Source organism: Lichenostomus cassidix, unplaced genomic scaffold (assembly GCF_008360975.1).
Source record: "Lichenostomus cassidix isolate B80296 unplaced genomic scaffold, HeHo_3.0 HiC_scaffold_46, whole genome shotgun sequence".
Lineage (NCBI taxonomy): Eukaryota > Metazoa > Chordata > Aves > Passeriformes > Meliphagidae > Lichenostomus > Lichenostomus cassidix.
The window spans coordinates 2040942-2056279 of record NW_028147597.1 but is presented as its reverse complement, the minus strand read 5'-3'; the positions used below and the strand labels follow the sequence as shown (position 1 = coordinate 2056279).

Sequence of the window (15338 nt, the reverse complement as noted above, 5' to 3'; positions counted from 1 at the left end):
GGGACATGGAATGGGGACATGGGGGAAGGAGATGGGACATGGAATGGGGACATGGGGGATGGAGATGGGACATGGAATGGGGACCACAGGACGGGGACAGGGAATGGGGAACATGGGGGATATGGGGGACATGGAATGGGGCAATGGGATGAGGGACATGGGTGACTTGGGGGATGGGGGAGATGAAATGGTGGACATTGAATGGGGACTTGGGGGATGTGGGATGGATGACAAGGGACACATGGGGGACATGGGGAACATGGGAAAAATGGGATCCATGGAAAGTGGACACGTGTCATGGTTTGACCCTGGCCAAATGCCAGGCACCCATGACATCTACTCACTCGCACTCTCCTGCCACAGCTGGGCAGAGGAGAGGAATAAAAGTTAATACACACAGGGCTCATGAATTGAGATAAGGACTGGGAGATGCTCCAAGGACAGAACAGGCTCCTCTTAAAGTTACAAAGTGAAATTTATTGCTAACAGAGTCAGAGGGAAGACAATGAGAAGTAAAAAAAAACCCTCAAACACACTGTTTCTCTGCTCACCCCCTCCCTCCTCCCCACCAGCAGCACAGGGGGACAGAGTATGGGGGTTTGGTCAGTTCATCACTGAGATCTTCTTCCACTGCTCAGGGGGAGAAGTTTTTTCCTCTGTGTAGCCATGGGGTTCCTCCCACAGGAGGCAGTTCTCTGTGAACTCCTCCACAAGCGGCAGCTCACCTGAACCTGCTGCAACATGAGCTCCTCCCACGGGCAGACAGTCCTCCCAAAACTGCTGCAGCGTGGCTCCCTCCTCCACGGGGTGCAGCCCTCCAAGGCCAGGCTGTTCCATCTCGGGAGCAAAGCCTCTCTCTCCACTGGGACTCCCACTGGCTCACAGCCTCCTCCAGGCATCCACCCGCTCTGGCATGGGCACCTCCCCACGGGCTGTGGGTGGATCTCTGCATTCCCTATGGACCCCATGGGCTGCAGGGGGACAACCTGCTCCCCTCATGGTCTTCACCATGGCCAGCAGAGGATTGTCAGCTCTGGTGCCTGGAGCACCTCCTCCCCCACCTTCTCCACTGACCTTGGTGTCTCCATGTTGTTTTCCCCTCATATATTCTCATCTCCTCCTCTTTCTCTGGCTAAAAAGAAGTGTGTGCTCACATTGTTTTGATTTCCTCTTGAATATGTTTTCACAGAGGCATAACCAACATCTCTAACTGGCCCAGCCTTGGCCAGCAGCATGTCCATCATCTTCAGAGCCATCAGAGATTGGTTCTACTGGACACGGTGAAAACTTCCAGGACATTCACAGAGACCACACAGGAGCTATCTATGTGCTTCCCCCCCACCCACTAGATAAAACTGGGCTAAGCAAAACCGACTCATGAGCACAGGGGTGCATTTGCTCCCAACCCTTCAGCCACTTCTTCAGACCTGCCACAACAGCCTTTAAGGGTTTAAATTCCCCCTAGATGCTAAAGATACCTTGCTGATGTTCTGGGCTAAGCAAAACCATCACACCCCACAGTGTCACAATGGTCTCAGTGATTCTATGAGGCCCTGTAGTATCTTGAAGGACTCCACGATTACGTGGGGACCTGCAGTGTCACAAAGGTCTCCATGATTCCATTAGGTCCTGCAGTGTCACAAAGGCCACTTGGTTCCATGAGGCTTTGCAATGTCACATTTGCCCCTTGGATCCATGCAGCCCCCAGTGTCCCAACAGCCCCTTGGTACCATGGCCTGGTTTTTGGAGCCAGGGGGACCACAGAGGTGGCTTCTGTGAGAAGCTGCTGGAAGCTTCCACCATGTTGGGCAGAGCCAATCCCTGGTGGCTCCAAAGGTGGACATGCCACTGGCCAAGGCTGGCCAATTACAAATGGTGGTAATGCCTCTGTGATAACAGATTTAAGGAGAAAGAAAGAACCAAGAAGTTGTTGCACAGTTGTGATTGTGACCAGAGAAGAGAGGAGTGAGAACATGTGAGGAGAACAGCTCTGCAGACACCAAGGTCAGTGAAGGAGGAGGGGAGGAGCTGCTCCAGGTACTGGAACTGGGATTCCTCTGCAGCCCTTGGTGAAGACCATGGTGAAGCAGCAGTGCCCCTGCAGCCCCTGGAGATCCATGGGGATGCAGAGATCCACCTGCAGCTCCTGGAGATCCATGGGGATGCAGAGATCCAACCACAGCTCCTGGAGATCCATGGGGATGCAGAGATCCACCTGCAGCTCCTGGAGATCCATGGGGATGCAGAGATCCACCTGCAGCTCCTGGAGATCCATGGGGATGCAGAGATCCACCTGCAGCTCCTGGAGATCCATGGGGATGCAGAGATCCACCTGCAGCTCCTGGAGATCCATGGGAATGCAGAGATCGACCTGCAGCCCATGGAGGAGGAGCCCAGGCCGGAGCAGGGGGATGCCTGGGAGGAGGCTGTGACCCCTGCAGAGAGGGGCTCTGCTGCCCAGCTGGAGCAGCCTGTCCTTGAAGGACTGACCCCGTAGGAGAGTGACCCACGCTGCAGCAGCTTTGGGGGACTGTTGCCCGTGGCATGGACTCACATTGCAGCAGTTCACAGGGAGCTGCTGCTGGTGAGATGAACTCACATTGGAGAAGTTCCTGGAGAACTCTCCCGTGGGAGGAACCCCACAGTGCAGCAGGGGAACAACTCCTCTCCCTGAGCAGTGGGAGAAATCTCAGATGATGAACTGACCAGAACTGACCATTCCTGTCTCCCTGCTCTGCTGGGGGAGGAGATAGAGCTGGGCAGGAGGGAGAGGTGGGGGAAAGACACTTTTAAGGTTTTATTTTACTTTTCCTGCTCTGATTTTGTCAGCAATAATTCAACTAATATCTCTCATTTGAGCCTGTTTTTCCCATGACCATATTTGATGAGGATCTCTCCCTGTCCTTATCTCAACTCATGAGCCCGTCTTTCTATTTCCTCTCCCCTGTGCAGCTGCAGAGGGGAGTGAGAGAGAGGCTTTGATGGGTGCCTGGCATCCAGCCAGCATCAACACACTACACCCTGTATCTTGTACATGTCATGTATACCTGAAAAAATGTTTTGAAGAGACAAACACTTATTTTTGAAGAGAAGAACATATTTATTATGCCTTTCAATCTTTGTAACATAACCTGGGGTTCTTTTGTTTGGTTTTGTTACTTCAGGCTTCAGACACATTAATTGAAGTCTAACTGAACATGTGTTTCATGACATAGAACAGAAGAATCTACCACAGAGAATGAAGTGTCATGGTTTAAAATTAATCCTATTTGGTCTATGACTTGTGGTCCTTATAAACCCACTGTCCAAGGGCTGGGTTTGCAAGCTGGAGTATGAAGCACAGGAAGTTTCTCTGGATAATGCTGCACCCCCAACTCTCCAGGTGCAGAAATGGGCCAGAATCCAGCATTTTGAGTGTGATTTTGGGCTCCTGGCCTTGCCCCAAAGGAGAGACAGGATTTTGCCTGCAGTGCCTGCCTGGAGCAGACAGAACAGGTGGGAAGTGTTTGCAGAGCCCCTGGGAGGGAATATTGGGGTTCCTGTCAGCAGGATCCTTGTGCAGCTCAGGCTGGGTGGGCAGCAGTTCCATCTGCAGCTTCCATGTGCTGCTCCAGCTGCTGCTGCTGGGGACTCTGAGGGAAGAGGCCATGGGAGGGATGGAAATGTTGCATGGACAACACCATGTCAATCCTTGCAAAAAGCCTTTCCAGTTTTCCCTTGGATCTGAGATTCCAGGGCCCACAGCAGGGCTTCAGAGTTCTACTGATTTTTATTTTTCAGGTGTTTGAGCAGAGCTCTGAATTGGGCATCTCTTGTCATTCCTGCTGCTCTTCTGACCTGAAAAAGGATCTGTGCTCCTGTGAGCCACATCCTGAAGGGTGGTTGGCAACCATGGAATCCTCTGGGAAAGCACTTGATTGACTTGAGTACCCTGGCTGGAAAGCTCAGCCTGAGGAAAGAACTGTTCCAGCTGCCTCTGTGTGTGTCCAGTTCCTCACAGCTGAGTCCCTGAACATACAGGCTGGTTTTTAGGGGTTTATCTTCCCCTCCTGTTTGCTTGGCGATGGTTATGGGGCCCTTTAGAGCAACATCTGACCAGCTCCTGCCCCCATCCTGTTTTATTCTCTCTTCTTTGGAGTTGACCTACTGGGTTTGGCATGGAAATTGGTGGTGTCTCCCTGTTCTTCCCTCCATCCATCAACTGTAACTTATATTAAACAGTGAAAACTGCCTCGTTTATCTGGTGGGGAGGACATGAGTGGGGAAAGTTAACAGGGTTTGTTTTCATGGGCCTTGTGACAGCAAAGAAAAATGAGGTTTGTCTTTTTGGTGTGGTGCTGTGTGTTGGGATTTGTAGGTTTATTTCTTGTTATGGTTGTTATTATTTATTAGTATTACTTATTAGTGTTATATTTTAAATCTTACATTATTAATAGAGGCTGGATGTCAGCTCACTGGGAAGAATCCCTTCTTTCTCCAGGTGGGATTGAGCTGTACAGTCCCTTCCAAGATGCCAGTGGATTCTAAAGATGGAAAGTCCCAGTTTATGGGATTTTGGTGTGATTTGGAGCTGGGGAAGGGTCACATACAATCTCAGAGGTGCTCCAAGCCTGCTCTGCTGCTGTGTCTGTGATCATGGCCTCTCACAGCTGCCCTGCCCTGGGGACATGGTGGGACACCTCCTGCCGGGGCTGAGGCAACTAACAGCACCTCATGGTCTCTCACAGCCACTCATGGCCCCTTCAAAGCCCCTCTCAGCCCCTCTCAGCCCCTCACAGCCCCAGGCTCAGGGCTCCTCCCAAAGCAGAAGGGATCAGGCCCTGCTCGTTCTCCTTTCACTTCAGTCACTTCACAGAGACAAGTAAAGAAAGGCTGAAATGGAGCCTTTCCCAGCGTTCCCCTCTGGGTCAATGGCTGCCCGAAGCTCTGTGCTGGCTCTGGCCCAAGCACGAACATCACTGCAGCCCCAGGCCTTTGCTGTCCCCCCGTGTCCATTCCCTGTCCCCGAGTCCCGCCCGGCTCTGGCAGCAGCAGGAGCACAGCGCAGTGGGCGCCAGCCTGGCCCAGCCGGGGCTCCCAGCAGGAGCAGCAGCAGCATTGCCAGCCCTTCCCAGCTGCTCCTGCCTTGCCTTCCCCAGGGGTTTGTCCAGGGCAATTCTGGAGTAGAGCAACAATCACCCACAAACAGCCCTGATTGCTCAGGCCCGGCTGTGCTGCCCTGAACCAACCTTCAGAGAAAGAAAGGATCAGGTTCCAGCACTGTTTTCAGCACTGCTTTACTCACCCTGAGGTGACAGCAGGAGGCTGTTGGTGTGTTTGCCTTATCAATTGGAGGTCAAGGCTGCTGTTTCCCCTTGCCTGGTTGCCACTTGAATTTTATCATTAAAACTGCAGTTGTCTCTTTTGATCAGTGCTACCCACGGTGCTTTCATGACAGTGAACTCAGTCTTTATTTGCAGGCATCATGATTAGCACATCTTGAAATGCTCACAAGGCCTGAGCACTAAGTCGAGGACAATAATGCCAAATAGGCAACATTTGCAGTGCTCAAACACAGTGCTGTTGCTGGTGCTGTTTAAATGGAATCAGCTTACAGAGGTCATCACAGAAATTGCCTCTGGAGTGTCAAATAAAATGAAAAAATCCACCACGAGAAAGAAAAAACAGAACTTCTTGACTCGAGCAGCAGAAACTGGAGATGCCCAGAGGTATTTCCAGGTGCTGCTGATCCCAGTTGGAGCCCAGCCTGCTGCAGAGTCCCAGAGGAACCTGAGCCCAGCCCGGGGAGCTCCCGCAGTGTCAGAGAGCTCAGAGCATGTGGGGCCAGGCCCAGAGCCCTGGGCACGGCCGCCGATCGCGGGGCAGCGGCACAGACGGAATGTCCTGCGGCACAAACCTCCTGCTCCTTCCACACAGCACCCATCGTGCTCCCCCTGCTCCTCTCCCAGCACTGCACAAATTCCAGCTGGGAGGAGGCTTCCCAAGAGAGAGCTCCAGCTCCCTGCTCCTGTTTCACCCTGAGTGTCCCTGCAGAGGAGCAGGGCACCTTCCTGTTCCAGAAGCTCAGGGGTCTCATTTCATGAGCAATCTGGGATGCCAGTGGCCTTGTTAAGAAGGACAAAAGCAGAGGATTAGAAATTATTAGAAAAAATTACCCTTCTTACAGACGAAGTTCACCAAGGCATTCCCTGCATTTCTCCTTTTCAGGTTCTCTCAGATCTCTTTCTGCTCTGAGAGGTCCAGCTTGTTCTGGTGCTTATCAGGAACTGCTTGTGCTCTTGATTTATACCAGCACAAGAGATGTAGAATTATCTCAACTGAACACAGAAACAAACTATCTCTGTCAGCCCATTTTCATGTTCCAGATCACTTTCAAGATGGCCATGGAGATGTTGGAATGATTCTCACACAACTCTCCATTTCTGGCTGCAGGCTCTGGAGATTCTTCCTCTGAATTCAGTCAAGGTTGCATTCCCTAACAATTCCTGGTATCACTTCATGTTTTCTTAGGTTAGAACAGTAACAATGAAAACCTTACCAATGGCACAACTCTCCAGCTCACAAGCAAAAGAAAGGACAAATTGTAAAGTTCTCTAAACATTTGTCCTGCTTTGCTGCAAAAGTCATGCTGCACACACAGTGCGGAAAGCCAAGAGAAGCTGCAATTGGTGGCACATCTTGTGAAAGGAGCTCAACCTCGTTCATCACAAAAGGTTCTTGAAGAGAGCAAACTGGAGTGTGGAGAAGATTCTGGGAAAACTGAAACAGCTTTCAAGAAGTGAAATAAAAATGGAAAGAAACAATCCAAGGTGTTTTCCTCTATTTATTTCTGTGCTCCCCTGTTCCATGTGGCACTACTTGTCCATCCCATTAATTCGAAACGGATGGTACCTCAAAGATCTATGACTTAGTGAGTTTTATACACTCTAAAACACCATAAGCTGCATCCAGTTTGCCTTTTCCTGTTTTGCCTGGAGAGCTATGCTGGAGACATAAGTGCAGTGCTTGGGTCAGGTCTTAATTCTACAGACAGGGAATGTGCTCTGCTAGTGTTTGACCCTCAGCAGGGACAATGCACAGAAGCAGCCAACGGGATTTCTGTGCCACTGTGCAGCAGTGAAGCCTCTGAATCTGGGCTTAACAGGGCAAAGTTCCCGTGTTTGGACAGACTCAGGGGATGCCCTTGGGGCACGTGGGGCTCGGCGGTGGGGCGCGTGGGGGCGAGTGGGGAACGGACAAACGGCCACTCGGACAAACGGCCAGTCGGACTAACGGCCCTGGAGCTTCAGTTGCAGCGGCAGCGGCGGTAGCGGCAGCAGCAACAGAGAACGCAGCGACTCTACAAACCTTTTCGGCTCTTTCTCCTGCTTCTCCTCTCCCTCTCCCGCTCTCCCGCATCCTCTCCCTGTCTCCCTTTCCCAGTCCTACCCTCCTCTCCCGGTGTCACCTCCTTTCTCTCTCTCCCTCTCCCCTGCCAGCCCGGGCCATGCCCCAAACCCGCCCCCGGCCCCGGGCGGGGCTGCCCCCTCCCCGCCCCTGGGCGTCCCGCCGCGCTCTCGCCTTCGCCCGCTTCTCGCCATCGTGGCAGTGGCGCTGCTGGGCGGGCATCAGTGGCTGGGGCTGGGGCGGCATCGTCACCCTTTGGCTCCGCCTGTCCCGAGCCCGGCCCCAGCCCCGACGCAGGGTCCAGCCCCGAGCCCGACCCCGTTACCAGCTCCTCCCGGGGCCCGCGGAGGACACACGCGGCTCGTTCGCTCCCGCCGCCTCCGCTGCGGCTTCCCCGGGCCGAGCTCCGCCGCTGGGCAGCGCGGCCGCCGGCCCCGAGCCGCCGGTGCCCGGGGCGGGTGGGAATGCCCAGCGCGGGGCGCTCGGGGGGCGGTCGGGGGCCGTGTCTGGCCCCGGGCCGAGCGCTGACGGCCGCGTGTCGCCCGCAGGGAAGGCGCAGGAGGCCCTGCAGGATCGCTACCGCCTGGGTTCGCTGCTGGGCACAGGCGGCTTCGGCAGCGTCTTCTCGGCGACGCGGCTGGCGGACGGTGCCCCGGTGAGTGGCGGGGCTGGCGGCGGGCGGAGGAGGAGGAGGAGGAGGAGGAGGAGGAGGAGGAGGAGAAGGACGGGGCGCGGCGGGGCGGGCGGCGAGCTCAGCCCGCTGCTGCCCCTTGCTCGCAGGTCGCCATCAAGTGCGTGCAGAGGGATCGCATCCGGCATTGGGGCGAGCTGGTGAGTGAGCCATTGGGGCCAGCGGCAGAAGCCGGGGCGAGCCGGGCGGCGAGGAGCCGGGGCCTGGCAGGGTGGGAGCCGCCGGGAGCCCCGGAGGGAGAGCGAGCGAGGGGTGAGCGGGGGGCTCCGAGCATCCCGGGCTGGGTGAGGGGTCCCAGAGCCCTGGCACAGCCTCAGCCCCACTGACAGCAGCTTGGTCCTCCCTCAGCCCGATGGCACCCGTGCGCCCCTGGAGATCGTGCTGCTGGACAAGGTGTCCACTGGGTTCCAAGGTGTCATTCAGCTCCTGGAATGGTTCGAGCTCCCCACCAGCTTCTTGATGGTGATGGAGCGTCCGGAGCAGTGCCAGGACCTGTGTGATTTCATCCTGGCTCGGGGGTTGCTGCCGGAGGAGGAGGCTCGGGGGCTGTTCTGCCAGGTGCTGCAGGCCGTGCGGCACTGCAGCAGCTGCGGGGTGCTGCACAGAGACATCAAACCTGGCAACATCCTCCTGGACCTGTGCACCAGACAGGTTAAACTGATCGACTTTGGCTGTGGCACCTTCCTCCAGGACACAGTGTACACCAAATTTGCAGGTGAGCCCTCCCAGGGGATGCTCCTGGGCACCTCATGGCCCAGCCTGGGTGTAGCACCAGGGATTGCCCCATTTGCTGCAGGTCATGGGATTGCTTCTTCAGCCAAGTTGCTTTTGGGTGGGGGGACCAGCTCCTGGCCCTGCTGACAGCATTCAGCACCCACTCTGCCCTGGACTGGGGCTGGGGTTGGGGCAGCCAGCCTGACAAAAACACCCATGGGGGTAGCAGTGAGGGGTCAGACCCTACACCCTGGGTAGTTTGGCATGCAGGCAAGGAAGGGCTTTTCCCCACCACTGGGTGGGTTTTCCATTGGCATTTCATGGTCAGGCCTTCCCAGGGCTTCTGCTGCCCTCTTCCAGCACCAGTGGCTTCTTTTAGAACCCCAAGTTTGTACACAAGTCACAGGTGCTGGCGAGAGGGCAGCAGATCACCCCACGTGCCACTGCTGCAGCCCCTGCATGCCCAGGGATGCTGGGGTGAGGCTCTGGGAGCAGCAGCATCCCCTGATGAACTCCATCTGTATTCCATAGGAACCCTGTCCTACAGCCCACCAGAATGGACCCAGCTCAGATGTTACCATGGCGAGGCAGCAACGATCTGGTCCCTGGGTATCCTGCTGTACCAGATGGTCTGCGGGAAGCACCCATTCAAGAAGGGCCAGGCGATCATCTGGGGCGAGCTCTTGTTCCCACAACACCTTTCTCAAGGTAAATCCTCATCTCTGTGGCACAGGGGGAATATCAGTGTTGGGAGACAGCAGCAGGCTCATGAGCATCCTGCTCTGGCAGCTGCTGAGGAGGTGGCACATGTTCTGCTTTCCTGCTCCCCTCCAAAACAGGGAATTGACTGGAAATTTTAGGCACAATTCTGAGCACATGCAGCATAGGCAGGGCATGGGAACAGGGAGACAAAGTGAACAGCATCCTTCTCCAAGTGACTGGCAGTTTCTGGTTTCTCTCCCCAGAGTGCAAAGATCTTATCAAGGGGTGTTTATCCATGAACTCCTTGGACAGGCCATCACTGGGAGATCTCTTCTGTGAGCCTTGGCTGCAGGGCTCTGCCCTAGAAGATGGGAGAGATCCACAGGCACCGTTTGGGCCTGGCAAGTAACAGCTGCACACATGTCTTGGCAATAAGAAGCAAAGAAAACCAAACTGTTTTGTGCTGCCTGTAGCCTGGAGCAGGGATCATCAGATGGGAACACACAGCTCTTGTGCTGGAGCTGAGCTGCTCTGGCAAGCACTGGTGGCCACCATCCAAGCTGGTTTTGCTTGTCCTGGTTCATTGATGGCTGGGGCCCTGGGCAGAACCCTGACAGCCTGCTCTGCCCCCAGGGAAGGAGCAGGAGCCCCTGGAGAAGCTGGACCAGGTGGGGCTGCTGCTGGAGACACCAGGGACACCCTCAAGGATGAGCACCTCTTCCACGACCCAGCCATCTGCAGCTGAAGAAGATTGACTTTGATTCTGGCACCTTCTGCAAAGACACACTCCACACCCAATGTGCAGGTGAGTGCACAGCCAGGGGATGCTCCCAGATCTGGGCATTGCTCAGCCTGGCTGGGCACCAAAGGTTCCCCCTTGGCTGGGGTGGATGCAAGGAACTCTTCAGTTGGCTGCCAAGCTGCTCTTTGGCTCTGGGCAGCTGCTGAGGAGGAGGATCTGCCATGGCTGGCTGGAGGCTGGGCACATGTCCTGCCCTCCTGCTCTCCTCCCAGAGGCAGCAATGATGGGGAGGTTTGGGCACAGCTCTGAGCTCAGCCAGCATGGCCTGGGCACTGTGGGCAGTTGGGACAAGGGGACAGGAGCCTTCAGCTGATGGGTGATTTCTGGTTTCTCTCCTTCCAGCAGGGCTCTGTGGATGCTGAGGCTGCTCTGGGCTCTGCCAGGGCTCTGCTGGGGCTCAGCCCTGGGCACGGCTGGGCCTGCTCTGCCCTCCCATTGCTCTGACAGCTTTGCATCAGACGAGCCTGTTCTGAGCACAGCGACTGAGCTTTCTGCTTGTGCAGGTGAGTGAGACTCTCCTGCAGGCCCAGAGATTGCAGTGAGGGATACACATCCAATTGGCAAGAACCCAAACACTCCACAGTCCCAGCTGAATGCCTCTATGTCCACAGGATGTTTTGTCTGTCCCACTCTTCATTCCTGTTGGGCTGGAACTGTGCAATTGCACTTTCTTCCTCCTCTAGGAGTACCATGAGTAAGCCAAACCTGGCAAGTGGGCCTTGTTCCTAAGGCAGTGCAGTCTGGAGTTGATGGATGAAGAATTGCCCTTCTCCACTTCCAAGCCAGAGCAAAAAGCTGTAAGTGGGACTTGCTGTCTTTAAGAAACCACTGACAGTTTCAGAGGGAATGTACAGCTCATTCACAGGGTGAGAGGGAAGGGCATCTTCTAAAGAGTTGAGATTTGACAGAGTTTAGATTCCCAGTCCTGCTCGGAGCTGGCAGGGCACAATCAATTTCCTAATACTTCATCAATGAAAATAACAATGTTGGAAACAAACCCCAAAATATTTAAAAACAGGCTGCTGAGTAAGATGGATCCATGCCATCAGAACAATTTCAAAGTAAATAACTGAGTTCTCATATTCAAAAGATCAGTTACCTCTTAATTGAAGTTTACAGAAAATTTTTCACTACACATTTGGAGTTTCTTTTAATATTTCGATTTTTTTCTGATTTCTTTTTCCCTTTCTTTTTTTTTTATTTTTCTTTTCTAAATCAGAAAACATGTCCTGAAAGAGGAATGTCCTTTCCTCCTCATTCCCATGTGGAGCAGCTCCCTTCCCACAGAGCCTGGCAGCTCCTGGCCCCTGCAGGGCTGAGGCTTTTCCCCGTTGCTGTGCACAGACTGATGGAGCAGCACTGCTGAACACAGGGACACCCAGAGGGACCAAAAGCAGCTGCCTTTGTCCACCTGAAGCTCCAGTGGCCAAACTCTGAGCAGACATGGCTGGAAGAGACTGGCAGGCTCCCTGTTTGCTGTGCTCCCCACTTGTGAGGGGCCCAGCTTTGCGTGAGGCACAGTGAGAACAAGGGGCAGCTCCCTCCCAGCCCCGCAGCCAAGGGACCCCTCTGGCCCCGGGGCTTGGGGCACTGTCAGCACCTGCTGCTTCAGCCACTGCTTCTGCTGGCACTGAGAGCAACAACCAGATTGTGGCTGATCCCGTGGGAGCAGCAGCAGGGCCTGGAGCTGATCCCTGAGTCTGGGCAGGGCTGGACAAATGACCCCACAGCAGCAGCAGCAGCAAATGGACCTGACTTTGAGCACAGCCCCTGCCACTCCTCCCTCCTGTTTGCAGTGGTGTCACAGCAGCCTGAGGCACCTGGGAGCCCTCAGTGCCAGCAGGGACTTGAGATGGCAGCCCTGGGCTCCTGGAGGTTGTGCAAGGAACAGAGCTGGGCACTCCCTGTCCATATGGAGCTTGCAGATGGAAAAGGCTGCTGTGCCCAGGCAGCTCCAAGGGCAGAGAAATGAGGCTCTCGAGCACTTGATCTGGGCCAGTCCACAGTCCTGGGCAGCAGCCAGTGAGCCCAGGGGGAACAGAGGGCACAGCAAGAGGGACAAAAGCAGTCAAGTGCAGAGACTGGAGAGAGCCAGACCTGGCAGAAGGAACAGCTGCTTCCTTGCCCTCTTGAAGAAAGCTCTTGGCTGTTTCAGAGCACTGAAAGGTGTGAAGGGCAGAGAGGAGGTGGCACAAAGCAATGCTCCTGTTTTCACACCCTCCCCTCTCAGTGTCCCAAAATGAACTGGATGAACTCTGCTCTTCTCTCTGAGTTATCTTGTTCAGCATGAGCAACTTAGCACCAGGAGCTAAAGGAGTTGAAGCCTTAGGCCTCAAGAGCTGACCAAGAGGGGACTTTTTGAGCAAAGTAATGCTGCTAATGTGGACCTAGCTGAATGCAGCAGTTAGAATCCTGGAATTGCAGAATCCTTTCTGTTGGAAAAGATCTCTGATCTCATCAACTCCAGCTGTTCACCCAGCACTGTCAGCCCAGCACTAAACCACATTCCTGAAGTGCCAAGGCCTGACCAAGAGGCCTGACTGAGGCCTGAACAACAGGCCCTGAGCCAAAGGTGACCTCTTGATGAACCTGCTAACCAAATATTATCTTTGTATCTGCTCATTAACGAAATATGCATGATCATTAGCATTGTGATAGATGTATTCACTCATTAGTGAAACATGTATTTGCCTTTCTCTAGTTGTAAGCTGGACAAAGCCATGAAATCCAACATCTGGCCTGGTTTGGAGAGTATGGTCAAAGTCAACTCCCTTGGTTCCTCCTTGAGCCCTGGCCAGGCTTTGGGAGAAGCCAAGAGGAGGATGAAACCAGATGTTCCTGCACTAGCAGTGCTGTCAGTGTGTTTATTCAGCACTGTCACAGCTGGGCCCTCTCCCAGCCAGGCTGGAAGCCTCACCTGTGGGTGGATGCACCTGCAGGAATTGCCAGTTGTTGGCAGTGGCTCTGCAGTCCTTGGCTGTGACAGCTTCCCCAGCTGATGAGGGGATCTGGGTGATGGTAAAGTCTGAGGGTAACTGGTGATGGATCTTTCTTCATCACTGCAGGCAATCTTTGGTAGTGCTGATTGGGTGCATTGCTGAGCTTCTGTTGTGATTCTTTGCTGCTTTGAACTATAGCAAATTGCACTGATTCCTTCAGTGTATTACACTGATTCCTTCAGTAAATCACATTGATTCCTTCAGTTGGTGTCATGTCTTTGGTGCTGACCCTGCCCAGTGGGAAAACAAAATTGGTGTAGTTTGGCCAGATCACAGCAAAATTTTACTTTTTAAATGTAAATTTAAGGAATCAGTCCTATCCAAAATTCCTGGTTGGGAAGACCTTCCCTATAGTTCACTGGCTCTTCAGGGGGCTGAGATCAGAGCACTGTGTGAGCAATGGGGAAGTTGGTTAAAAGAAGCCGAACCACTGGATGTATTAAAATGCATCCAAAATTGCATATGGAAAAAGGAAAAGAACTTGTGGGTTTAGGAAGAAGAGAATTAATTTTGTTAACAGTATATGGGAAAAAGCACCAACAGAAGGAACAATTGTTTTTGGAACACACCCACATGAAGCGAGAGGAGTTTTTAATCTTGAGCTCAGATTTCTTTGTGCAAGTGAAATAATATAATTATATAATCAATATATTGATATATATATAAAATAATAATTGTACATAGAAATATCATTAAAATATACATGTGTGTATATATACAAGCCAAATAATTATGTGAAATAATGCTGACAATACTAATTTGTTACCTTTGGCTGCTCAGGGATGTAACACTAAATACCCTACAGAAAATGTTTGGCCAGGACCCAAACATGAGTGGGAAACTTAGTGAGATTGTGTATAATGAATAAAGAAGGATGGGATGAAATTGGCTATTTTTATATGGTTTGCTGATACTCTGGTGTGGAATGCTTTGTCTGATCCTGTGAGAAATGAAGTGATTAAGGCTGCTGGGTTTTTCATATACCACACTATGCACAAGCTGCAGGATTGGTGGAATGGATGGAGGGGTTGTTAAAAGAGCAGATGAAAAATTAGGGGATGAGAACTTGTCTGGATGAAGAATCCTTTTCAGGTCCACCCCACAAGCTGCAGGGCTGGACCTTTATGCATTAGATTTAATGAGGATAAATCAGAAGCAAATGAGAGTTATCAATACCAGAATAGGAATTCAGATTCCTCCAGAGCACTTTGGTTTGATAACTGCTCGCGAAAGCTTGGCCTTGCAAAGTGTTCATGTCATGGGAGGAGGAAGTGATGCAGATTAGCAAGGAGAAATTAAATTCTGTTAAACAATAGTGAGCAAGATTTGATTATGCAACCCTGTGACAGGTTAGGACATTTACTGATATTGCAGTTTTAAAAACAGTTGTGAAAAAAGGAGATCCACCTCAAATCACCACTGTTTGTGGAGTGATTTGGACTGGTTTGGATCCAGCAGTCTTAATAATGGAGCCACAGTGTGGGTCCAGAGGCCAAATGGCCCTCCTGAGGCAGCTGAAGGAACAGCTCTGGGGAAAGACACCACTTTTAACCCTGAAACCTGGGCAGGAACGATGGGAATCTGTCCCTGCAGCCAAGTGTTCTATGGGAGAACAAGCAGATGTTATAGGATGTTGTTTTACAGATCCTGCCAGACCAAATCTCCCTGTTTGCCCCAACGTTCCCTTTGGAAAATGCTCTGATCCACAGGGCTCCATGTGAGGACTGATGTGACACTGAGTGACTTCCACAGGAATTCAGCCAGGAGCCTGGAGCACCTCAAGGACTGGGACCTGGCAGCTCTGCAGCCGAAGGGGAAAGGACCCCACCAAGCCTTGTTACCCACAGACACAGCAGTGAAGCTGAGCAGCAAAGGACCTTGGGGCATTATTCTGGAATTAAAAAGGCACCGTCTCCATGGACAATGGAATTGTTGTTCCTAACCCAAATGAGATTGAGGAAAAAGACTGAATAACCTTGTCACTAAAGTACTACTTAAGTCAGTAAGTTGTATCTTGGTAATCAACCAGAATCTTTGTTTGCCA

The 15338-nt window shown here is 52.8% G+C and overlaps 1 protein-coding gene across 1 annotated transcript; it reads left to right on the top strand.

The window, feature by feature from the left end:
• Window positions 1–7177: 7177 nt before the first annotated feature.
• On the top strand, window positions 7178–12143 carry LOC146421939 (serine/threonine-protein kinase pim-1-like). Its single transcript, XM_085046870.1, has 9 exons — window positions 7178–7306; window positions 7589–8041; window positions 8167–8217; window positions 8426–8792; window positions 9323–9499; window positions 9757–10298; window positions 10638–10798; window positions 10979–11092; window positions 11515–12143. Exons 1-6 carry the CDS (start codon window positions 7178–7180, stop codon window positions 9900–9902), a joined length of 1323 nt encoding a protein of 440 aa, XP_084902996.1. The 3' UTR covers window positions 9903–10298; window positions 10638–10798; window positions 10979–11092; window positions 11515–12143.
• Window positions 12144–15338: the final 3195 nt, after the last annotated feature.